Source organism: Brachionichthys hirsutus, unplaced genomic scaffold, assembly GCF_040956055.1.
Source record: "Brachionichthys hirsutus isolate HB-005 unplaced genomic scaffold, CSIRO-AGI_Bhir_v1 contig_866, whole genome shotgun sequence".
In the NCBI taxonomy this organism is placed as follows: domain Eukaryota; kingdom Metazoa; phylum Chordata; class Actinopteri; order Lophiiformes; family Brachionichthyidae; genus Brachionichthys; species Brachionichthys hirsutus.
The window spans coordinates 69,772-93,117 of record NW_027180437.1 but is presented as its reverse complement, the minus strand read 5'-3'; the positions used below and the strand labels follow the sequence as shown (position 1 = coordinate 93,117).

The following is a 23,346-nucleotide window of genomic DNA, read 5'->3' as shown; positions in this document are numbered from 1 at the left end:
CTAATATGTCCTTTATTATATTGTAATTATTATATCGCTTTTTAAGGGTGACTTTGGAACATTTGTCTGGAAACGCCAGATTAAAAAAGCCTGTTCTAACTGTAACGCATTTAAATAAACCAATACGTAAAACATACATATTTAGAAGTCCAAGTTTCAATTAATTTCTATAAATTAGCTTACATACATAATTTTAAAGAATTTGAGGTTTTCTGTGTATAATATCCCCAATATACAAAACATATTTCTCACTGAAGGCTAAATCTGAAGCAGCTGAACTTCTGTGTTTAGGTTTTGAAGATGTTTCACTGGTCATCCAGGAGGCTTCTTGTGATCTGGTAAAGCAGATGTTTAACTGATATCTTTATCAACAGACCGTTCACTATGCGGTTCTTCGCCCTGAGCCCTCCGGAGTTAGCCAAGATGTCAGATTCAGGCGAAGAAGCGAAACGTACACCCATCAAGTTCTCTACCAGCAAAGCCAGCCATAGAACCTGGAAAGTTCAGCGATCTTTAGAGATCGAGCAAAAGCGGCCCTGGTGGAAGGTCCTCGTCATCAGCCTGTTCGGCAGCTGCTTCGTCCTGTGGTGCATGTTACGACAGGAGACTGAACTTGATGTACAACTGGAAGAGCCCCTAAGAAGCCATCTCCCAGGATTGTCTCCAGATGAAGAGCAAGGCCCAAATAAATCAAGTTAATGGATGTGGGACTCCAATTTGTGGGAGTATTCATCATTAGCTGTGCAGAACGGGACCGTCCTAATGAAGCAAACCATCCAGCGCATTTTGTACGTGTGTGAGGGGGGGACAGCAGCGTTTGAAGACCATTCATTGCCTGATCAGAATTAAAAAGCTTTTATTTGAATGTAATTTTAATGACACCGCAGGGCTTAATGGCATAGACTTCATAAGATTTGCTGTGCGAGAGCAACGACCCTCGACTTCCCTTCGTTCACCCACCTTGCTTTCGTTATATTTACTCCTTCAAGCAGATGGAGAGGAAAGGAGGAAACATTTGAGGTAGCGGAAAGTTTATTTACAGCATGACAAGTCCTGCGACATGCACACACAGGATGGAAGTACAGATGCTAAGAGTCGCAAACCTGAGACGGCAGTGGAATATTTCGATATTCAGCATTTCCAAATATGAAGAGCTATACTAAAGTGAATCAGTTGTGAAGAATGGTAATGACAATTAGAAAAAGATTCTCCCCCCCCCCCCCCCCCCCCAACTACAATTGACAACTTATCACGCATGCCGGTAATAGTTCAAGATTTACAAAACACAATCCCCCACAGTCCCTCCCACCCCCTAAAAAGATAAAAGCCGTGACTTATGCGCGCTCCCCTCTGATTCGCCTGGCCAGTTGAATGTCCTTGGGCATGATGGTGACCCTTTTCGCATGAATAGCGCACAGGTTGGTGTCCTCAAACAGTCCAACCAAGTATGCCTCACTGGCTTCCTAAACGGGGAGCAGAGCACGCGTTACGAATCAGCTTCTGGAAACTTGGATTAAAAACAGCGATCAAGTGGCGTACCTGCAGAGCTCCGATAGCCGCACTCTGGAAACGCAGGTCAGTCTTGAAATCCTGGGCGATCTCCCTGACGAGACGCTGAAAAGGCAGCTTCCTGATGAGAAGCTCGGTGGACTTCTGGTAGCGACGGATTTCACGCAAAGCGACAGTTCCAGGCCTAGAACGAAATAAATGATGTCAAAAATGATGCACGTACGAAATAATTTACTGCTGCAACAGTCAAATCGTCACCACCGGACGGTTGTACCTGTATCTGTGGGGCTTCTTCACTCCACCGGTTGATGGCGCACTTTTCCGAGCCGCCTTTGTGGCCAGCTGCTTCCGCGGCGCTTTTCCTCCGGTGGATTTGCGAGCCGTCTGCTTGGTACGAGCCATTCTTTAGCTGCAGGTCTGCGCACAAAAACAAAATCAATACATGAACGGTAGCGTTCGAAGTACTGTACTCACAATTGTACTTCAAATCCACCCAGTTAACGTTGCCGCCTCCGTATAAGACGTTAAACGGCCGAGTTACACTCAAGATCGACTCACGTCATCAATAAATAATCGCGCTATAAACAGATTTCCCGCTAACCAACCGCAAAGAAAGCCACATTTAGAACCCACGCATTATTTCTGAGTGGAATCCTACACGTAAAATGACGGCACTCCATCATGCCCAGCCGAAGCCCCGCCACCATTAAACTACGGGGAACACACACGCTCCGTCGCCGCTAGCAAGCGAATTCAAAGTTAGCACCAACCGCTGCAAAATGGCGCCAGCTAACCTCCAGAGCGGTTCACAGCGACGCTACGACATATCTTCCATCCAAGCCCGTTGTATACGAACGTAATTGTAAAAAATATCATTTTACGTTTAAATGTAGCGCAACTGTTTTAAGGAGGGAAGCATTTTGTACGAAGAAGCCATTAATGTAGCCAAAACTAGCCTAGCCACGACGCGCGCCGTTTTGTTGTCATTATCCGACACGTCAACTAGCAGACGTCAAACCATATTTCCACACGTAGGAGACCTGGAAACTATTTACTCACATTTTAATACAGAAAAACGCAATCAAAGTACGAACAATTCCCGGGTTACCTTGTGTTTACTTCACAAACAGAGTGCGCGTCCTCTTTCCGGGGTCGTTCGTCGCTTTTGCTGTTGGTGAGTCAGGAGGAGGCGGTATTTATTCGCTCAAAGGAGCGGCACAGGAAGTCCCGCCTTTCAGCCTACGGGATTGGTTAAAAGTAAAGTCAAGATGGAACGTGATTGGTGAATGAAAAGAGGATGACCACCTCGGGATTTGAGAAGATGTATTCTTTTACACATAGACGTATTTCTGTATTCATTCATGAGTTCAGTTCTACAACAACATATATATTTTTTTTTTCATAAGATGCTCACCAATCTCAGTAGTCACATCTCTATATCAAACACCTCCTATTTTTTAAAAATTGATTTTTAATCCATATATCGGTTTCCAATTAAAAGAAACGCCCTAAAATCTTAAAAAATAGTCTTCTAAGTCAGTCTTTGAGGATTACAAAAACCAGGATGGGTCATAGTTTATAGATTTAAAATATATATAAATATATACAATATTTAAATATGCAATGTACTCCGTATTTCAAACAAACACCAGCAAGCGGAACTACTGAACGGGGGAACAATTATCAGACGGAACCGTTTCTAAAGCGACACCCATGGTATGTTTTCGACAGTACAACGCTGTCAGCAATGGGAACCACGAAAATGCCATCGCTGCAATTTATCTAGCTTTTTTTTCTTTGTTATGTTTATTTGTAAATTTGCTATTCTGACTAAGAGTACAGTAAATCCCTTAAGCGTTGAATTAATAAATTACAGTTCAGCTTTACTGCCGTCTCTCATTGGAAAACCTGCATCACGGCAAGAATCAGCATGACCGAGAGAAGACTGCAGTTTATAGGTATATAATATAATATTATTTAATTGTAAGTGTTATGCTGCATAAACTCAAACTATCCTGTGAGCCTTAGAGCGAATTGTAGTTTGCTACAGGCCACCTTTTGGGGACAAAAGGTTTAACTTTGTATTGTAAGTTGTTCTGGGATGTTTGTCTTAAAATGCTCGTCAATGGGCATTTATTCTGATTAGCTAGATATTTATTGTCAAATTATTAGAAGTAATATGAAGTTTAATATTTATCTGTACCTGTTAAAATGATTTAATATGTCGGCGTAAGTAACCTAATGATTGTATGTTTACTCACCAGATATTGAGCCCAAGTCAAACAGCTCTGGCTCTGTCAGCAGCCGAACTGAGAACCCCATTTGGACTCACGGTGGAAATTCTTTCAGATTTAACTTCCCCATTGACGACGCTGAAGCGCCTCTCGAGGAAACGGCTCCATCGTCACACGGGACAGAACCAACGAGGAGCCAGATATCATTTACAGGACAGGGGGGTTCTGCTTTTGCCTTCAACTTTCAGATTCCTCCTGTTACACCTGTAGAATACACGGCGACCACAAAGACACCAGACACCTTTCCAGGCAGCCAACAAAGAATGCAAGAGGAAAAGTCTTCCATGTCACAGGGAGTGGAACCACGGCAACCACCAGAAGAAAGGAAGAAAGAGAAATCTGGAAAGAAAAAGTCATCAGATTGCATTGAGCAACCGCAGAACCCAAGTTCAACTGGAGGGATTCCAGGAGTCGACGGCACTGAGGTGGTCATTGTTACATATGTTCCTTTATTTAAATATGTAAATATGGTGGATTCCAGTTCTTTAACTGATGTATTAATGTCTTTTAGAGTGCAGAGGAGCAGCTGAACAGACAACTGGACTGGTGCATTGAGCAGCTGGAATTAGGAATGAAGTCCAAGAAGGGTACACAGAAACAAAGTATGGTGTTTACTTTTTAAATAATCAGTTTACACTCGTATGGAATTGTATTCATCTTTTTTATTTTTTACTACTCTTGCGTATATGAACCATTGTGTAAACAACATTTCATATTTTGTCTCCACAGAGGAGGAAGCGTCTCGCGCCTTGAAGACGCTACGGAGCTCCAAGGCTCCTCACGTCAAGAAGAGGCAGGTGATGAGAGCCATGACTGGAGACTACAGGAGGAAGATGGAAGAGGAGAAGGGAAAGCAGTACAAACTCATCCAGAGCGGTGAGTGGCTTGTAGCAAGGGGTTGGCTGAACAATCAATGTTGTGAATAAAAGTTTCAAGTGTTATTGACATGCAGTTAATTTCCAGAATTTCCCACTTCCCAACAGAAACTGCATCAGCTCAAGTTAAAGTTGTGTCAGAGTCTTCAAAGAAGTGTTTTTACCATCGGAGTGGTGGCGTAAAAGCCCAGACGTCCGACACAGAAAAGAACCTGCAAAAGCCCGATGCCCAGGATGCAGACTCGACACCAGCGTTTGTCTTTACTCCGTCCGAGGAGAAATTCTCTTTCAATTTTTTCTGATTTGTACAATGAAGACACGTGATGTGATGTTTGCTGCAATAAAAGCAACAAGGTGCTGCACTGGAGTTTAGGAGAGAAACATTATCACAAGTCTTTAATTCCTGACAATATTACATATTAAATATGCCTAAATATTCTTTTGTTTGAATTGTATTTCTTTAATGTGACTGGAAATAAAACCCTAACCCTAACCCTAACCCAAATATGCATGGTAATTTTAAGTATAAGTAAATTATACATTAAGCATTTAGCACTTTAAAGATGTAGTTAAATGATAATCTGCTAAGGTATCACAAATTAATGTCATGCCATTTCCTAATGAGTAATATGTATTTTAGACTGCATTATTTCACCCAGCATAAATGGTTTGCAATAGTTTTATTTTTTTGGTTTGTGTTAAATTGAAGTTTTTTTCTAAATGTGAGCTTTCTTAGTGAATTTGCTTGATTGCAGCGATTGCCTTGAAAGGTTGCGCAACACAAAGGTACAAAGGTACATTTTTGTACAGTCCTGTTTCATTATTTTAAAAAAAAGGATTCTGTTGAACCACAATTCAAAAGCAACATCTGATTTCCATTGGCTAATTTTCAGTAATTTTTAATTTATCACTTTTGTTAGTTTCAAGTTGCTTCAGTGACCATTGTGGGTTTTCATTAATAGAGGGTTACCAACAATTTTACTCACTTGTGTATGCAAGTGAGTAAAATTGTGTATACAAGATACTAAGAGCAGATGACCTCTTTAGCACATTTTTTATTTTATACATTTAAAAAAGTAACACAGCTCGGAGAATGTATTTTTTTTTTTTTTTTCAAATAAGGTCAAGCGACCCCTCAAACAGGAAAGGGCGGGGCATAGTTCCACACGAGCACAATTGAACGTGACACATAAAAAAAACAAAAGTTTCAGCTCCAGAGAAAACGGCAAAGTTCATTCTGCTTGTGAGCTTTTCACTTTTCATCCATGACTCCGTTGTAAAATGTTATTTTATGTAGTCGCTTGGCATTTCGGAGAAACAATTTTATTCATTAATAATCTCAGTATTGTGTGCGGGGAAAAGTTAATCCTGGAGGTCCTAGGCAAGCTAACTTTTAGTTAGCCGAAATAGCAAAGATACCAACACGACTCTTAATTTATTGCCATCAGTAGCCTGAATCATATATATTTTTATGTTCACAAAATAATCTGCTAATTTCTACAAGCCACGGTCTTGCTGTGGTCTTTTACGGTCTTGAACACAACATGGTGAATTAATCTGCCGCTCTCGGGGTCTCTGCTTCCAGCTCGGAGGAGAATGTCTGAACTCAGCGACGAGGCCAGTGAGTCAGAGCTGTTGGGTTCCAGCCTCTCTCTCTGGCTGGGGGACTCTCTGCTGCGGCCCGAGGAGCTGGATGTCCCTCTGGACCTCCACACTGCCTGCTCCATTGGGCAGTACGACGTGGTGGCAGAATGCATCAAAAAGTGAGTGGGGGGGGCGCGCCTGCAAACACAACCTTTTTTTGATTCACAATTTCTATTGATAACGGCAACCGAGTTTCTTTTTAGACGCGAGGCGGACCTGGACGGAAAGAACATTGGAGGATGGACCCCCCTGATGTACGCGTCTTACATCGGCCACGACAACATTGCGAATCTCCTGTTGGAGGCGGGCGTGAAGGTTAATGCCGCCACACCCAGAGGATTAACCCCCTTGATGCTGGCCGCCAGCTGTGGGAATGAAAGCATTGCATACTTCCTGCTTCAGGTATGAAACGGCTCACTGACAGTCCAGACATCCGTCTCCTTGTACGCGAGACAATCGTCTCGTCTGCAGGGTTACACCCCGGATCAAAGCCAACCAGAAATCTTCCGGGTTTTTACGGATGGACTATCAATAAAAGGAATCATCAAAAAGAACTTTATCAGAGATTTAAACGATTGTATTCTTACTTCCAAAGCAAGGTGCGGATTTGGAACTGAAGGATCTGAGGGGCTGGACCGCCCTGTACCACTGCACGAGCACGGGCCATCAGCAAATGGTCAAATTCTTGTTGGATCACCATGCCAACGTCAATGTCGAGTGAGCGTCTTCATTGATCGCCAAATATACGACAACACTCAAATCGGATTGAGGTCTTTATTACTTTTTCATTCACAGGGAACCAGGATCGGGTTTCACTCCCTTGATGGAGGCTGCTGCCGCAGGACATGAAATAATCGTTCAGAATCTGCTCGACCATGTGAGTAGAGAGAGAGAGAGAGAGAGAGACCTACGGCACGGTGTCATTCGCTTTTCATTGGCGGAGGATTAATCAAATTTGGTTCAAATGTTTACAGAAAGTTAAAGTTGATGGCCGCAACGTTAAGGGGGAGACCGCACGCGCCTTAGCTATGATGTACGGCTTCACCAAGATCGTCAGCCTCATTGATTCCCGTTCGCCGAGGATCAAACCAGGTGGATCCAGCCGAGTCTGTTGTATTATAACTAAATACGTCGTCAATACACAACAGTGTCTTATCACAAATACCACATTTGTAAAAAAACATTATTTGTCAGGACGCTTTGAGGACCTGAGCTCCTCCGAGGACTCGGACAGCGCACCGCCGAGGATCAGGCCGAGGAACCGAGCTAAAGGCATTAGCATCCACGATGGACCCCAGGCTATCGCCAAGTTCCGAGTAGGAGGCAACAGCAAGCTGTCTGGTAGCGTCACATTGGAGCTCCAGTTCGCCTGTGATGACAGGGTGGCAGCTGTAGACGTCACAAGACGACGCAAAAAAGTTAATATAATCAGTTTGTGCAGAAAGAAGGTTTTACCTTCAGAAAGAAAATGACAGTTAGATGCCGTCTCTTTTTTTTTTTTTTTGGACACAAAAAACAATCCATTTAAAGCTGCTGGAGATTACTGGAGGCAACATTCTGTTAACGCAGCTTTTCTCCTCAGAGCCTCCAGCAGAGGCGCCAGGCTGCACGGCGTTCCGTGAGATCGGTGAACAGGGCGAGGGCATCCGTTACCGTGACGTGACCTCGCCCATCAATGAGCTGGATGGTCAAAGCAACAGCAGCAGAGGTAAGAAGCTTTGAAATGGCTCAATTCGTATCTGGCGTGACCCACAGATATCATCATCCGCCATTTATTGATTTATTTCTTACTTGCTGCCGCCACAGACAGCCCATTCCTTGACAACGACATGCCCACCATGAGGAGCAGCAGCAGCAGCAGCGAAGGCCTGCCTCATGCGATTGGCCTAAACTGGGAAGGCTCTGTGGAGAGCAATGAGGTGAATGCAGAAGAGCAGACTTCCCACTGTTCCGGAGTCGAACACCAAATTAATTGCTAAATGGAACCCCCCCCCCCCCCCCCCTAGGACTCTGACCAGTGCAAAAAGAGCAGCCCTCGCCGCGTCAGTAAGGGCCATCACTCAAAAAGTAAGAGTCGTCATGGAAACAATGGAGCAGCCCACTCCAGTGGTTCAGTGAACTGTGCGATGTCGCCCTCTGACCTTCCAGCCTCCTACGCCGGTCCAAAGGCGCGTCTACGCAGCATACGGCGTCCGTGTTTGTGTGATTGCTAGTTAGATTTCTTTGTGTTTCGTTCTGAAAATCTTCTCCTCTTGTAGGATCTGGCGGAATTCTTGAGAACATTAGGCTACTCCAAGTACCTCCCTTTACTTGAGGAGCAAGACATTGACCTGAGGATATTTCTAACTCTCACTGAAAATGATCTCAAAGAAATCGGGATCACGTAAGAGAGATTTCGCATTCTGTCCCAGATTTTCTACGGGCGCCGAAACCCTGAAGCCGTTTCTCTATCTCCAGGTTATTCGGACCCAAGCGTAAGATGACGTCGGCCATTGCCCGGTGGCACAGCAGCGCCCGGCCGCCCGGCGACGCTCTGGAGCAGGCTTACGCCGACCAGCTTGAGGCCGAGATGCAGGAGATGGCCATTCAGCTACACAAGGTAGCGGCGAAATAAAAACCTCAACGGCCAAAAATAAACGTTTCACGCAGCCGTACCGACATGAAGACCTCTGTGCAGCGCTGCGAGGAGGCGGCGAGCCTGCAGAGCCAGGTGTCGCAGGAGAAAGAACTGCGCACCGTGATGGAGGGATGTCTCATGGAGGACAAGATGGCATGGCGGAGGGTCCACGCTGAGCTGGTGGAAAACCACCGGCTGGCTCAGGGCATGAGCGCCACGCTGGCAGAGTCCAGGGCCCGCCGTGCCGAGCTGTTATCTTGTCTCGCTACTGATGGGAACGACGGCTCCTCCTCTGATGTGGCAGATAAAACGGAAGGTGATGCGGGCGTTAAAGAGCCGAGTCCTACGCTGGGTAGCGCCTTTGATTTTCTGCGATTCATCAACGAATGATCTTCTCCCTGCAGCTAGAGACGGCCCGACTCGCACCAACGCTGTAGATCTAATAAAGAAACTGAATTCACATGAAGAGGAACTCGGTAAGATGGCGCAATGGCTCCCAAAGTAGTTTTTGTGTCGTCACTTGAGGCTGATTCCGATGCGTCTGTCTGTCTCTGTTTCATCACAGCTAGGAACCTGCAATCCCTGCTTCAGAGTCTGAGGCGGCTGAGCGCGCCTGAAAAAGTCTCGGATAGCTGGGAACGGCCGTAACGCTTCCAACAGATCCTGTTCGGGTCACGGAGAACGAGAGAAAACAACTCGTGTCTTCTTGTGTTTGACGGAGGGTGATCCAACCACCCAGAACTATGTCGCCGAAACGGGAGGGGGCCAAAGACGAGGCCAGCCCTGCTGAAACAGAGTTAGCTCGGGATGTGAAGCAGCCGACACGCTCCTCTGGGATTGGCTAACTGGACCGGCGCTGGCCAGATGTGGGCGGGGCAAAGGGTGACAGCAGTTATTGCGGGGATCGACCAACGGGCAGGGAGGATACCTTCAGCGCTCGTTCTGGTGTTTGCCGGACTCTGAGAGACTTATCGTAGATAAGATGCTGTGAAATCACTTTCGTGTGTTAACGCCACTAAAGTCCTGCAAAGGTAGAAAGTACATCCTATTTATATACTGTATGGTTGGATCGAAGAAAATATCCTACTGAGTGCATGAATGGAAAGAGATTAAGATGATAGAACATCCATTTTTAGATTTCATTTAGCGGTGCAATCAAATTATCGTTCACTGTATGAAATACATTTCATCTGTTCCAGCTCCAAATCGTGCCAGACAACCCCAGAACACCTTCGATTGTATCTTTGACTGAAGCTTAAAGTTTTAAACCTGTTAAAGAGACTTTTGAAAATATTCTGCATCAGTCTTCAGATCATGTGACAATTCTTTTTTTAATGTAATTTTAAGTGAACATTGCAAATTTAAGTTGGACTGAATTTGTATTTTTTAGTGGAAGAAATGACTCAAAGGGTAAATCAAAAGGAATGCCCATCAGCATAGACCTTTTAGGAAAAATAAAATGTATAAATTCTTTCAAACACGTCACGGCATTAAAGTGTGTGGATTTTATTCCTGTTTTATTCTGACTTCATAAACTCCATGCCAGACTTGCTATCCTTTTAAATGTGTGTGAAATAGAGAACAGCAAATGTATTCCTGACCTCGGCAAGAAAAGAAAACATTTGTTGATGGGCAGACGAGGAGTACCGTGAATCATGAGTGGCTAAAGCCCAGCTGAGGTTTCCTCGAGTAGAAGTTAAAGGCCTGCAGAGTCCCTCCGCTGCTGATTTACACACTTGGAAGACAGAATGCAAAATGCACCCGAACTGGGCTACAAATATTCTCTGCAATAACGTATCCGTGTCATGAATGTCTGAGAGTGAACTGAAAATATACAGTACTAGTAACAAACCCTTGTAGTAACAAGCTTCGGTTAGGAAACTCAACAGCGTAATAAAAGAATGCCTTGTAGTCTAGAGACGCCGGCCGCTCTCGTACATCTGGGTCTACGCTGGTAAAGTGCAGTTTGGACTGTTCTTTCTTCTCGGCACAGTGCCCTGAAGCAGAAGCCGTTCAGAAGGCCGGATGAGTGGAGCAGCGTCCAGGTTGCGTGCAGCTGAACGAGCATGTGAAGCTCAGCACCAGTTCAAAACAACACGAAACAGGATGCATTGATGGAAGTATTTCACTGTACAATGTCGCTTACCAGTCAGACTTCACTGGACAATTTGAATGTCTTTTCGAGATGTGTTGCTCGAATAGAGCTATTTCTCATATAAATTAATTCAATATTATCTACAGCCCATCAAAAATATGTTTTAGGGATCAAGTAAAAACAACAGGAGCAGACAATTGATCCTGCACAGCCTTCAGGATAGTACTGAGGGGTGTAAAAACTGTAAAAAAAAAAAGCAGCGTGAATTCACAAAAATAATCTGCTTATATTACAAATTCAACAATGGTTTAAATTCTAAATTGAAAAAAATTAAGCCGCATGATTGTGTTAGGTCTCGACTGGCTGTCCGTGAGACGTCACATAAAGCCTCCAGGCCCACGTGTCTCACAGGACACTAGCTGAAAGGACAGGGGGGAGGGGGGGGTCCCCCGATGAGCTTAGGTGTACTCACACAGGTGACCGCAGCCGGCGGGACAGTGAGCACTGCTCTTGAGCCAGTTCATGATGTGCTCCAGGTGGCCGCCGTGGCTGCAGCCCTGACACCACACAAACAGTCCCTTCACCACGTGGTGACACACGGCACAGGCGCTGGCACACTGGTGGCACCTGGGGGGGGGGGGGGGGGGGGGGGACGACACACACACAGGGGTCAGAGCTCGGTCCAAGTCAGAATGAAGTAATCAACGGTGGTGCAAGCGGTCGCACCTGTCACAAATCCAGCCCTTGTTGCTCATCGGCCGCTTGCAGTTGCTGCAGTTGATGTGCAGCGTTGTGGACGTCTGGTTCAGGCCGGTGATGGCGCCGCATGTACTTAACTTTATGACTTCATTGGACACGTTCCACAACTCGAATCGTTGCAGCAGGTCGATGTAGGACATGTACCAGTGCTCCTGAAACGGAAACGGCTGTTTCAACGTTTGCCGTTTGGTTGCAGGTCTTCCAAACGGCAAATACAGTACCATGAATCGAAACTGTTTCATGTACAGCAAATATCTTCCCGTGTATATCAGAGCATTTAAAAAAAAAAAAAGCAAACCCCTAAGAGTCTTTGTCATTGCATCAGTTTTTTTCCAAGCGCTTCCGCCCCCCCCCCCCCTCCCATCTGACCTGGGTGAGATCGTCGATCTCTTTACGGATCCTGTCGCCCAGGACGATGAGCACCGACACGGCCATCTGCACGTCGCCCTGCTCTGCGTAGTAGCTCAGCATCTCCCGCACGATGGGGCAGAAGAAGCTGGCGGGCAGATGTGGGCTGAACAGCGGCTGGGAGATGGAGATGAGCGAGAAGGACTCGATCGGCGTCAGGCACGTGACCTCCGCCTCGTTGCCGCTGACGTGCGGAGAGTCCGCCTTGTCCTGCTGAAGGTGCTCCGGAGCCGACAGGTCATCGATGATCTCGTGGCGGTGCGGGAAGGCCTCTTGGGGCAGCGTGTACTCCTGCTCTTCTGTGATGGAAAAAAGGAGCAAAGATGCGCTTGAGCATGCAGTCGGGGTAGGAATAGCCTCTCCCGATGCTATGCGACTCTTATTTTCCCACGCAGACACGGAACGTGACCGACCCGTTTGGTTGTCATGCTCCACAGAATAGAGGTCGTCGTCGTCCAGCTCGGCATCACCGAACATGTACTCGGCCTGGCCCTCGCTGCCCTCCGTCTCCTCGTTTTCTGAAGAGAATTGAATGAGTCTGATGCATACAAATGTTAAATATGATACAGAGAACATGCCCCCCCCTAACCTTCATTATTATTGCTGATGTATGAGTTCCCCGGCTCCAGGTGAATGTTATCCTGCCTGCTGTCACCTTTACTGCATTCCAGTCTGCTCTCTGTGCCCATTTCCTTCATGCTGAAGCTAAAAGGAGTTTTAAAACGTTTGTTTTTAAATACTCAGACTTGCTGTTGAGTGAAAGCATGATAAAATTCTACTTTACCTGTTCATCAAAGGCAAGGTGCCCAGTTTACTGAGGTTTTGATTTGCTGGGTCAGAGAACATGATTCTCAGCATGGCCCATGTGGTGGAAACCTTTGAATCAAGAACACGTTACTATGGGAACCACATTACCTTTTCCTGAGTGACAACAGTTACAGATATAACTGGATGTTAAATTTTAATTATATATATATATATTTTTTTAAATAAAGTGTGTCAATCCTTACACTCATTCTAGTGATAAAGAATTAAGTCTCAAAGTTTAATAACTTAATTAAAGCAAATAATCCAAGTCTAATGAAAATGTACCAAGAATGTTAAAGGTGATGTTGATATATTGATTAGCCAATAAAAAATAATTTATGAATTTAAAATTACAGAAAGCCTAATGGCTTAAATGTGAAGGTCCTCTGCTTTATATTCTATGACAACATTTAATATCTATAGGTTTGATTTTTCCCCATCACAACCCCCCCCCCCCCCCCCCCAAGATAGTTTCAAACATTTAATGAGAAACGAGAACAAAACTAAGCAGGGCGTGGAGAGCTGGTCCCGCTCTGATCTATCTGACCTGAGGTCTATTTAACTCCCGCGCCACCTCCGCGTTGTGATCGCACAGCTCAGCGAAGGGCTTCCCACTGAGGAGGTAGAGTTGCGCCGTCTTAACAAACCAGTCCATCCGGTTACTGTCCAACTTTGTTTCAAAGACGCTAAGAGCGCTGGACACGTTCGCAAACTGTTCCGTCAAGTCGGGCTTTTTGAAGAAAAAAATGGGGTTGCGGCGATCGCCGCCTCCTGGGTAAGGCTTTCTGTTGGCGTCGCTGCTGATCAGACTCTCCTTGGCTGCGAAGGCCAAGTCGCCAAGGAGTCCGAAGCACAGCCCCTCAGGGTTGGCCTTGTCTACGGGACGCGTGGCGTCCTTGAACATGTGTTGGTAGAGCGTGCTGTCCTTAGAGCCGGAGAGAAGGAAATGCGGGTCGTGTTGGTGGCGCCACACAATACCGGTGGTCACATCCTTGTGTTCCTCAAAGGTAGCAAATGGAATGAAGGGTCTGCGGACATCCCACACGTAGATGTTGTGATCCACCATCATGGAACAGGTGGCTAAATGATACTTCCTCTCAGGCCTCCACTTGACCCGCGCCACGGAGGCGATTGTCTGGACGCAGTAGACCTCTTTGGCTCGGTTGGTGGTCATGTCCCACACCTTCACCATCTTATCCCTGCCTCCAGTGGCCAGCCATCCCCTGGCATTGAAATAAAGGGAACAAGCTATTAAGAAAATGAAAAATAAAGAAATCAACCTATAACTCTGGCATTGCAAACGCGCAACCGCGTCGAATGAATGCATCTGTCGAAAAAGAAAACCTCAGTTACTCAACATCATCGGATCATTTTTTTTAGTTTTTACCTGTCATCAGGATGCCAGTCGCAGCAGAACACGGGGCCGGTGTGTGCGGTGAACATTCGCTCGTAGCGATCCGGACGCCTGATGTCCCAAAGCTGGACGTTTCCATTCTCAAAGGATGCAGCAAATGTGAAATAATCCTTCATGCTAAACTGAACATCCCTCACACTCTCTGACTGCCCTGGAATGAAAGGAGTCGGTAAAAAAAAAAAACGGGGTTCCCACATACATACATTTGTGTCATGCAAAATACTCAGAAATGTTATAGCACTTATGGAAAATGTATACTTTAAGCTTTTGCTTGGAACTCGTACCTGAGAAAGTGCTGACGGACTCTTTCTTGCGCAGATCAAAGCACTTCATGAACCCGTCCTGTGAGCCACTTAGCAGCATGTAAACCTCCGTGGGATGGAAGCACACCTTGTTGACGGTACGTTTGTGCTCAGTGAACAGCTGGTCCTGCTTGTTGCGAGAGGGTTTTCCCAGGTTCCAGGTGACGACTGCTCCATTGGTGGCAGCCGTAGCCAGCAGGTTCTCCTCCATCTGGTGCCACATAACGTCGGCGCAGCTGAAGTTGAGAGAGGGTTTGCGGCCAACACGAAGATTCAGCTTCTCCGCGAACTGCTCCTCCTCCAGCGTGTAGATCTTAAAGATGTTACGGCCGGCCACCACCACCTGCGCGGCGTCCCGGCACACGCTGATGGCGTTGGCGGGAGCGTCCAAGTGGCAGAACATAGTTCGGCCACTGACGGAGCTGCTGCTGAGGGCTGTGGTAACCCGTGACATCCTCTCCATGTTTCTGGAATAGAAAACATTTTTTTTTTTTTTTACAAGAGCTCAGGAACAAAGTTAGAGCGACATACAGTAAAAGACATCTCTGCAAAATGTAAAATAGTCTTAAAGCGGTTAAAAGATTTGCCAGATGGTGGCGCCAAAGGAAAATAGGACGTACAGATTTATGTTGTGCTTAGTGTGGAGAGGCAAGTCTAGAACATGCATAGCCACTCGTATTGCTACTACTTACTTGCTGAGGTGCCACACGCCTTATCACCAACGCCCATGTGAGTCAACGTCTGAGTGACAGACTGGGACGCGACCAACACATCTGTGTTCATAGTCAGGACAAGTGTGTATTAGAAAATGGAGCCGATATGACAGATTGATTTGCTACATTGTGTAGGCTTTTGTTGCACATTGTATGCTTGCATTGTTTGTAGATCTGAATCTGAAAACACAATGCTAACAATTGATGGTCGCAATGTTAAAGGGGAATTATTATTATTTTAAATACGGTTGATTTAGAGTCTATGTTTCGTCAATCTGTCGCGTCCCCCCCCCCCCGATTGCTGTTTTGTGCTCACGTCAATATACAATTCGGTGAAATACTACAGTGAAATGTTTGGCAGAATCTACAGCTCCAAGTAGCAATTTTGATTTGTCTTCCACTCTTTCATGTTTTCGTGGTGGTTTTTTATTTTCATCACTGAGTTCACTTGTCTGCTGCCGTGCCGGCTGCAATAAGCCGAACCCTTAGCACAGTGTTGGTGCCGTGACTGTACTCGATGCTAATGCTAGCTTGCTAAACCAAACCAGCAAATATGCACGACAGTAACTTTACAAACACGTTAAATAATTACACGGATGTGTAAATAGCTACCCCCCGGCTATCTGTTTCAAAGCAAAGCCAACAACAGACGAGCTGAAGGGACAAAACTCACTGAAAGCGTTGCTCAGTTGTTGTTGTTGTTGTTACTGTCCCGGAAGTAGTATGCTGACGTCGCAATCTCGCGAGACTTCTGGAGGCTCTGGCGGAAATGTCGTCACGCGACTATATTCAAGTGTTTATGTTATTCTATTGAGGGTTTGGTGTCATTTTAAACAAGGCGAGCGGGGAATACGTATTCTCTCCCTGTAGGGCTCGAAAACCTGTGTTTGTCGGTGATGCTGTCGGTTTCCTGCTGCCATGAGTGATCTGTTTGTCTGCGAGGACCCAACAACATGGAGGAGCGTGTATGAGAAATACTGGGATGTTGTCGAGGCCAAGGCAAAAGGGAAGAAACCTGCAAAGCTGCTGAGCCTTGACAAGTGGTAAATCCGTTTTCCTCATGGCAACACGTGATCCTGTGTTCTAATGATTCAACCACTCATAATGAGCGCATCTGGTACTTTGTAGAGACCATTGAGCTGCTATGACCTGCTGTAAACTTGATACATATCCAGACACCAACTTCTGGAGGTGTTACGGAGAAGTCTAGCCCGTTACTCATGGACAAAAGCATCAATTTCTGGAATGTCTGTGGGTTCATATCCTGCCGACTTTACAGGACTTCTTCCAAAGCCAAGTCTCGCTGGACTTTGAGGATCGGTGTCCTTTTGGAAGTTACATTTTCCTCACACACGGCAAAATGTTTTCTTCTAGGATTTTCCGATACTTCTCTCACGATAGTTCGGAGTAATGCGAGTCAAAGTCTCTGTGCTTTCAGGTCAGCTTTGGTGAAAAGCTTGGGGTTCAGTCATGGAACCCTGAACTATTCATCCAGTTACCTGAGTTTACAATGAGGGCTGAATAATCTTTCTTCCTGTTATGTATGATTATACTCTTCATATGAAGTGTGTTGTGTGAATTGTGATAAGTCGACATTACTTTGAGTGTAATATTAAAAATATTTGTGTAACCAAGGTACCAAGAGGACCTGCCTGGACTCATCTCAAGTCGATCCGATAAACACCTCTCCCTGTCAGAGCTCGCAAAACTGATGGAGTGGAAGCTCGCTGTAAGTAGCGGCTGAACACACCCACGCAAAAGATGTCGTCACGCTGCTCCAGTAAATAGTCGATCTAGCATACTCGCAGACGCACTGACAGCAGTCAGTCTGCCACCTGCGTCCTTAAGTGGACCCGTGTGCTTTTCTGCAGAGAGGGAAGTTCAGGCCAAGGCTGCAGCAGCTGGTAGCTTCCAACAGCGAGGACACTGTGAAGAAATGTTCCAGACAGGCCTTCAGCCTCCTGCCTGACGTGCAGGCGGCAATAGCAGAGCTCAGCTCCCTGAAAGGAGTCGGTCCAGCCACTGCTTCAGGTTAGTACAGCATGCAGTCAAGAATACCGGATCATAAAAGGATCCTCTGCTCTCTGGCTTGATCCAACCTCGCTTCAGGCTGACTGCTCTTTTTTTGCTCCACCAGCTGTGTTGGCAGCAGGAGCGCCAGAACACGCTGCATTCATGTCGGATGAAGCAATGGAGAGTGTCCCGGGACTGAAGCCCATCCAGTACACGGACAAGCATTACAAACTCTACCTGGACAAAATTGTTGAGAGGACCAAACGACTTAACAAAGGTGAGGTAATGACGGAGAGGGTGATTATGAGGACGTCTGCTCCGGGACGCTGTGGTGTTTACGATGTTGTAGATGCAAGAGTGTGTAATTTATTTATTTTATTTATTACCCTCGACAGGAAAAGATCCATTTATTTCTAACCAATATAGATCACTTAGTAGAAGCAACTTCAAAGGTCTTATGTCAGTCAGTGTCAAATAAATAAATAAAGCCTCCCCTCTCCTCCTCAGTGGATCCAAAGCAGGGCTGGACGCCCCACCGGGTGGAGTTGTGTCTGTGGACGATGAGAGTCGCCGAACAGCAGCAGCTTTTCCTGCTGAAAGATTTTGCTGTGACAGAGAACTGCTGTGAAACTGACCAGAGACCAGCAAAGAAGCTTAAAACCAAATAGAAATCATTGTACATTGTGATTTTTTGACATTAAACTTGCTTTAATATGAATGATTAATAATATTTTTTCCCCCCAAAAAATATTAAAGCTTTACATCAAATTGAATACGGTGATATTTTGTGTGAGTTGAGGTTTGCAAATATTGGGTAAATACTTTCAGCCACATAATCAGGATTATTTGATTAGTCCATACTATGGATTACATGCTAATCGTTAGACTGATACAGCATCAACCAGTCTGCAAATAATTTTGTGTGTTAATTGTTTCTCAGGTTCTCCAAAAATAGTTTGAGTATCTAAAATGACTGAAAGTAACATTCACATATGAGTGGCTGACAATTGATAAAAAAAAAAAGACCTTAGCATTAATAAATCAATTATTTGTTGCATCACAAACAAACAAAACTAGCAGGATGTTGCCACAGTATTGTTCTTTATTTATATTGTTTCTAAATTAAAGCAAAATACAATGAACAGTACAAAATAAAACAATATATTCATATATATACATTATAAAATGGTTCCGTTCAGAACATTTCAAAAGTACAATAGATTGTGAAATAATTAATGAGGACTTTGATATAAATAATTTTTTTGTAAATTTAGATTTCCTTTACTTTTTATCGTGACAGAGAAAAAATAGCCTCCTCTGCTTTATCTTTTTGTAAACGCTTCCGGCCCAACCTCTTGTCTGGTGTGAGAGATTGAACCTTGTAAGCTTGGCACCATTTTATTGATACAAGTAAGCAGCCCAGGAAAAACTACAGCAGCGCAGATATGAGTTTTCTTTTCATTCTAAACATTCGGAGGGAATCAACTGTGAAATGAAGAAACCACCTGGAACATGATCTCGAGTGGCTCAGGCAGGATCTGAGAAGATGAAAATAATCTGAACCAAAGCGAAAAGCTGGGAAACAACTATTTAAGCAATGTTCTGTTGCAAAACAATAAAAATAAATACACCCTCATATTCAGAGTGGAACCCTGAATGTTGTTAAACGCTTGCTTCAATGTTCACTGGTACACCTGAAAACCATTATGCACCTTCGAAGCAGCTTGGAAGCAGAATCAATGATGCATTTAAAAAAAAAAAACTTTTTTTTTTAAGTTCAGACAATTTTACCAGCTAATTAATCAAGTAATGTAAAATTAAACCATTTTATCTGGACAATTTGAAAACCAAAGTCACATATTGGTACGTGTGGAGCTCTAGATGTCTAGAACTTGCAATCCAGCATGGCTGGTTTAATTATATTTATAGTAAAACACTACAAATGTAAAATATTTGCACTGGCCAACATCCAGCGGTGGTTTTGTACGTAAAGGTTCATCTCATCTGCTTTACTTGCACATGCCTGTAGTGAGATCATATGCTGAATCTAAGTAGCAACAAATACTGATAAAAGGCAACCTGGCTGCCTTATTGGCAAGCAGCAGTCCAGAGCAGCTACTGGATAATGTCTCCATGACTTTTTTTCTCTTATGGATCCTGTGCACGATCATGTAGAATACACCATACAGCTATAAGAGCCAAGCAGCCTCTCTGCCCAGTGCTCAGTCTTATGCACTATAACAAGGCATTGGGCATAACAGTACAATGGATTGGCATAGGGAGGTAAGAAAGCATCAATGAATGGTTATGGCAGTAGGTAATATGGCACACCGACACGTCAATTAATCACACAAGTGCAAAAGAAAATCCCACTTATGGCGAAATACAAGAAATATGAACAAGCAGTCAGAGAAATATTATACTGCACTTTAAAATCAGGTATTTTGAATGACACTGAATATGTTCGAGAGTCATGCCATACTTCATCTGCCTTCCATGTAATGTTGAAAAGAAATATTTCACTCCAAAACGGCAATTAAATCAACACCACGCAGCTCGTCAGATCCTGTTATTCAAAGACGCTATCCCATTTACAACCCAGCTTCAGGGCTCTGGTGTATCCCCACAGCCCCCCCGTGCATCATCCTGACGCCGAGTGTGTTGTGACACGAGCGCAACGGTGACAGGATGACGGGAAGCACGGACGCCCTGCTTTGCAGCCCTGCTGAGTTCTTGTGAGGCGCGTCAGCTCTGTCTGTCGTTACCAACAGGAGGATGTGAGTCAGGCCTCCATCACCATGCTGTCTGAGGAGAGGCTTCATCAGACAGGGAGATTACCTTTTCTTTTTTCTTTAGGTGTGTTGGCGCTGCGGTCGGCTCAGGCTCAGAAGATATGGCTGGCAGAAAAGTAATAAATTACTCCTACCCCCCCCCCCCCCCCCACCCCCACCTGTTTATTAGATGTATCTCTCTCTCTCTCTCTGTATGGTTTTAAGAGGCCGATATAAATACCAAATAAAATGCTGGATTTCACTTTGAATAAGAGGAATTTGTTTTTTATAGCTCTAGTGGCATCAACAATTCACAAGCCTTAATATTTAGTCCTGCATGTCGAGCCAAGACGGTTAGTATTCACAGTTAATATGTTCCACAGAAACATTTGCCATTTACTAGCCCTTTATTTTACAACCCTTCTGGGTTCCTGTGTATCGTCAGTTAAAGAGGCACGTTAACCTCCTCTTTATCTTCATTATAGGCTAACAGGGTATATGTATGCATTATTCATCAATGCATCTTTGCAATCCGAAGCATTAATATTTACTAGTATCCAAATGTATTTCCATCAAGTTGAATTATTATAAAGTATTGTCTGACAGTCTTTATATGCATCTAAAAATGGCTTCTTTTGTTTTCTGGCTATTTCAGCAGGTTCCCTCATTTCACGCAGAATCTTCTGTTGGCACTAGTTTCGCGTGGAAGACAATGCTCTTTATGATCAGCTCTAACAAAATTGGCAAATGCCTAATTTTTATTCCCCCCCCCCCCCGCCCCAGGCGGCTAGTGGACATTCGACTGAATTATTGATTTAAAGATGGAAAAAAATAGAAAGCAGCACAAGTAAATGTAACAGCGATTCTCGCCCTCGCTTTCCAAGCCACCAGTCCGTTCAGGATTTGCTCTTCGCTAAAGCACAACTGCAGCGAGGTGTCTGCGCACGGCAGGGGAGAGTTTGGAGATGTGAGCACTTGGATGAAGCTGCCAAAAACAGGCTGGGGAACGTCGCTGCAAAAAGAGGCCAGCTACATGACAATATTTCAAACAGTCTTGTACTTGCACAGTTTGTCCTCTTTCACTTCAAACGCTGAATATTCACAAAGCAGAAAGGATGTTTGATTACACACACAGACACACACACACACACACACACACAGAAAAAAAAGGTTGAAGCTACAAATCGGCACGCTTCTAAGTTCTAACCAACATACATTTTCTTCTTCTTTTGCCCCCCGAAAATTAATTCTTCATATGGCTTATTTTGTAAAGCACTAAAGATTTATAAAATCAAGTGAGCTTGATGGTTGTAAAACAAACCCGGGGGTCTCGGCCTTATTAACTATTTTTCCGAGGGTCAAAGGGTCACAACTAGGAGTTGTCAGAAGAGGAACAATCATCGCATTAATTTTGCTCTTTACCCCATTCAAAGAGGGAAGAATACAAATAAATATACTCTTGGGTAGGAACATACAGAGTACACATCCACTATGAAATGAAAAACGGGGACAACTTGGTAGCATTTCTTTTCTTCGTAGGTACATTCCTTTACAAAAGTATACAGTCCCTAAGAATGAGAAACTGAGGTATCGACTGGGCCTGACAGAGATTACCCCCCAATGCCTTGTGGGACACAAAGGTCAGAGGTCAGGTGATGACACATCCACGCCCTCCCCAGTTCAGTCTGTCAGAGTGAGAACAGGCAAAGTCCAGTGTGTGTGCGTGCACATATGTGTGTGTTTCTCCTCTTCTTTTTGTCCAAGTCAACCTCCAGACTCAAAGACAAAGAGGAGACTAAGTGTGTGTTGTGTTTGTGTTCTCGTCTCCCACACAGCCTCGTAACATGACATGGCATATTTTACATGGTGCAGCTAGCAAGTTGGCAACAAGAGTTCTTTTGAGTGATGACCATCCAGGAAACGGCAGCGTCACCGTTTTCGCTTTGACTCGTCTCCCCCTTCCTCTCCCCTCACTTTTGTTTCCCCATCTGTACATCACGTCCATGTTGTGTGAACCATGTTTCTGTATCCACAGTGTAGGTTTAACAACATGAAAATAATATATGCAATACTTGTTTTGTCTTTTTTCATTTGGTTTAAAATGATTGGAATGATTTAAACTTTAAAATATTCATGGTGGATGACAGAATCCATTTAATAATTGCCTTAAAACTGGCATGGAAAAGGTTTTTCATCCATTCTCCCTTCAACCGTTCTGAGACAGGGTCTCTTATGATTTGCACTGGTGTAAGATTTTGACTGAATAAGCTCCTGAGCACCTTAATCTGCTGGGTTCCACCCCCTGGTTAGGGAACCTCTTTTCCAATGTGCTAAAAGCCATAGTGAGTTACAGCAGGGCTACAAAAAGAATCATGTTTTATTGGTGCCTTTGTTTTTTTTTTTTCTATCTTAGCTATCAGACATAAACAAGACGTTCATGACACACGTCTTTAAATCTTCTGCAGCTCTGATATGAGGCCCAGCCGGAGGACTTGGATGTTTACTCCGCTCAACTGCCTTTAAGCAAAACACAGAATCCCTTAGTTTAAGGGCTTCTCCTGAATCTGATCCTGATCTTCACTTTATGAATGACAATTTCTCTGAGCACGCTACTATGTCATTCCCTTTGATTCCATTTACCAGAGGCAGGCAACAGTAAATGGGATTCTTCTTTCTTGAGGTCTTTTTATGTATGAGAGATGCACAAAATTAAGAAACAGCTTTTCAAAAGAAAGAGCATAATAACAAAATGCTCACGTAAAAGTTCGTGCTGGTAATGTGGATGAGAATACAACATATATATTTATAATATATAGGGCGGCACGGTGGCGTAGTGAGTGGATCTAATGTTCCTCAAAATGGATCTGAGGAACATTCACCTGTACTTGTTGCTACTGTAATCCCTCTTTAATAAAAGAGACATATTTCTTTGATTTGCAAAGTATCTGTAAAAAAAAATGTTGTTTATGTTTTTAATGCTTTTGTTTCATTTCTGCCAGGTCTAACTTGGAAAAGTAAACTAAGGTCAAAGAGCAACCTTTGTTTGGATTAGGGTTGGAGTCATTTTATATGTGGAGGAGGCCCTGTGTGTCTGAGAGGGAGGGGGGGGGGGGGGGGGGGGGGCT

The 23,346-nt window shown here is 44.5% G+C and overlaps 5 protein-coding genes across 5 annotated transcripts; 3 read left to right on the top strand and 2 right to left on the bottom strand.

Moving 5' to 3' along the window:
- Window positions 1–1,221: 1,221 nt before the first annotated feature.
- LOC137914916 (histone H3.3A) lies at window positions 1,222–2,675 on the bottom strand. Its single transcript, XM_068758403.1, has 4 exons — window positions 2,618–2,675; window positions 1,784–1,926; window positions 1,540–1,693; window positions 1,222–1,463 (listed from the first exon to the last, which is right to left on the bottom strand). The coding sequence occupies exons 2-4, from the start codon at window positions 1,909–1,911 to the stop codon at window positions 1,335–1,337; spliced, it is 411 nt and encodes a 136-aa protein (XP_068614504.1). The 5' UTR covers window positions 1,912–1,926; window positions 2,618–2,675; the 3' UTR covers window positions 1,222–1,334.
- A 1,313-nt stretch (window positions 2,676–3,988) lies between these two features.
- LOC137914928 (UPF0488 protein C8orf33 homolog) lies at window positions 3,989–5,083 on the top strand. Its single transcript, XM_068758416.1, has 4 exons — window positions 3,989–4,228; window positions 4,315–4,405; window positions 4,533–4,679; window positions 4,787–5,083. Exons 1-4 carry the CDS (start codon window positions 4,067–4,069, stop codon window positions 4,978–4,980), a joined length of 594 nt encoding a protein of 197 aa, XP_068614517.1. The 5' UTR covers window positions 3,989–4,066; the 3' UTR covers window positions 4,981–5,083.
- A 1,191-nt stretch (window positions 5,084–6,274) lies between these two features.
- Window positions 6,275–9,587, top strand: LOC137914926 (ankyrin repeat and SAM domain-containing protein 3-like). Its single transcript, XM_068758413.1, has 14 exons — window positions 6,275–6,441; window positions 6,526–6,724; window positions 6,918–7,039; window positions 7,118–7,199; window positions 7,297–7,414; window positions 7,517–7,663; window positions 7,905–8,030; window positions 8,129–8,241; window positions 8,329–8,490; window positions 8,581–8,705; window positions 8,780–8,921; window positions 9,000–9,255; window positions 9,344–9,415; window positions 9,505–9,587. The coding sequence occupies exons 1-14, from the start codon at window positions 6,275–6,277 to the stop codon at window positions 9,585–9,587; spliced, it is 1,914 nt and encodes a 637-aa protein (XP_068614514.1).
- Window positions 9,588–11,468: 1,881 nt separating this feature from the next.
- On the bottom strand, window positions 11,469–15,187 carry LOC137914927 (GATOR2 complex protein WDR24-like). Its single transcript, XM_068758415.1, has 9 exons — window positions 14,707–15,187; window positions 14,396–14,573; window positions 13,556–14,231; window positions 12,986–13,077; window positions 12,791–12,906; window positions 12,615–12,719; window positions 12,163–12,500; window positions 11,761–11,945; window positions 11,469–11,661 (listed from the first exon to the last, which is right to left on the bottom strand). The coding sequence occupies exons 1-9, from the start codon at window positions 15,185–15,187 to the stop codon at window positions 11,493–11,495; spliced, it is 2,340 nt and encodes a 779-aa protein (XP_068614516.1). The 3' UTR covers window positions 11,469–11,492.
- A 1,082-nt stretch (window positions 15,188–16,269) lies between these two features.
- Window positions 16,270–18,186, top strand: LOC137914929 (uncharacterized). The gene is made up of 5 exons (XM_068758417.1): window positions 16,270–16,480; window positions 17,073–17,166; window positions 17,309–17,468; window positions 17,575–17,727; window positions 17,958–18,186. Exons 1-5 carry the CDS (start codon window positions 16,356–16,358, stop codon window positions 18,116–18,118), a joined length of 693 nt encoding a protein of 230 aa, XP_068614518.1. The 5' UTR covers window positions 16,270–16,355; the 3' UTR covers window positions 18,119–18,186.
- The last annotated feature ends 5,160 nt before the right edge of the window (window positions 18,187–23,346 follow it).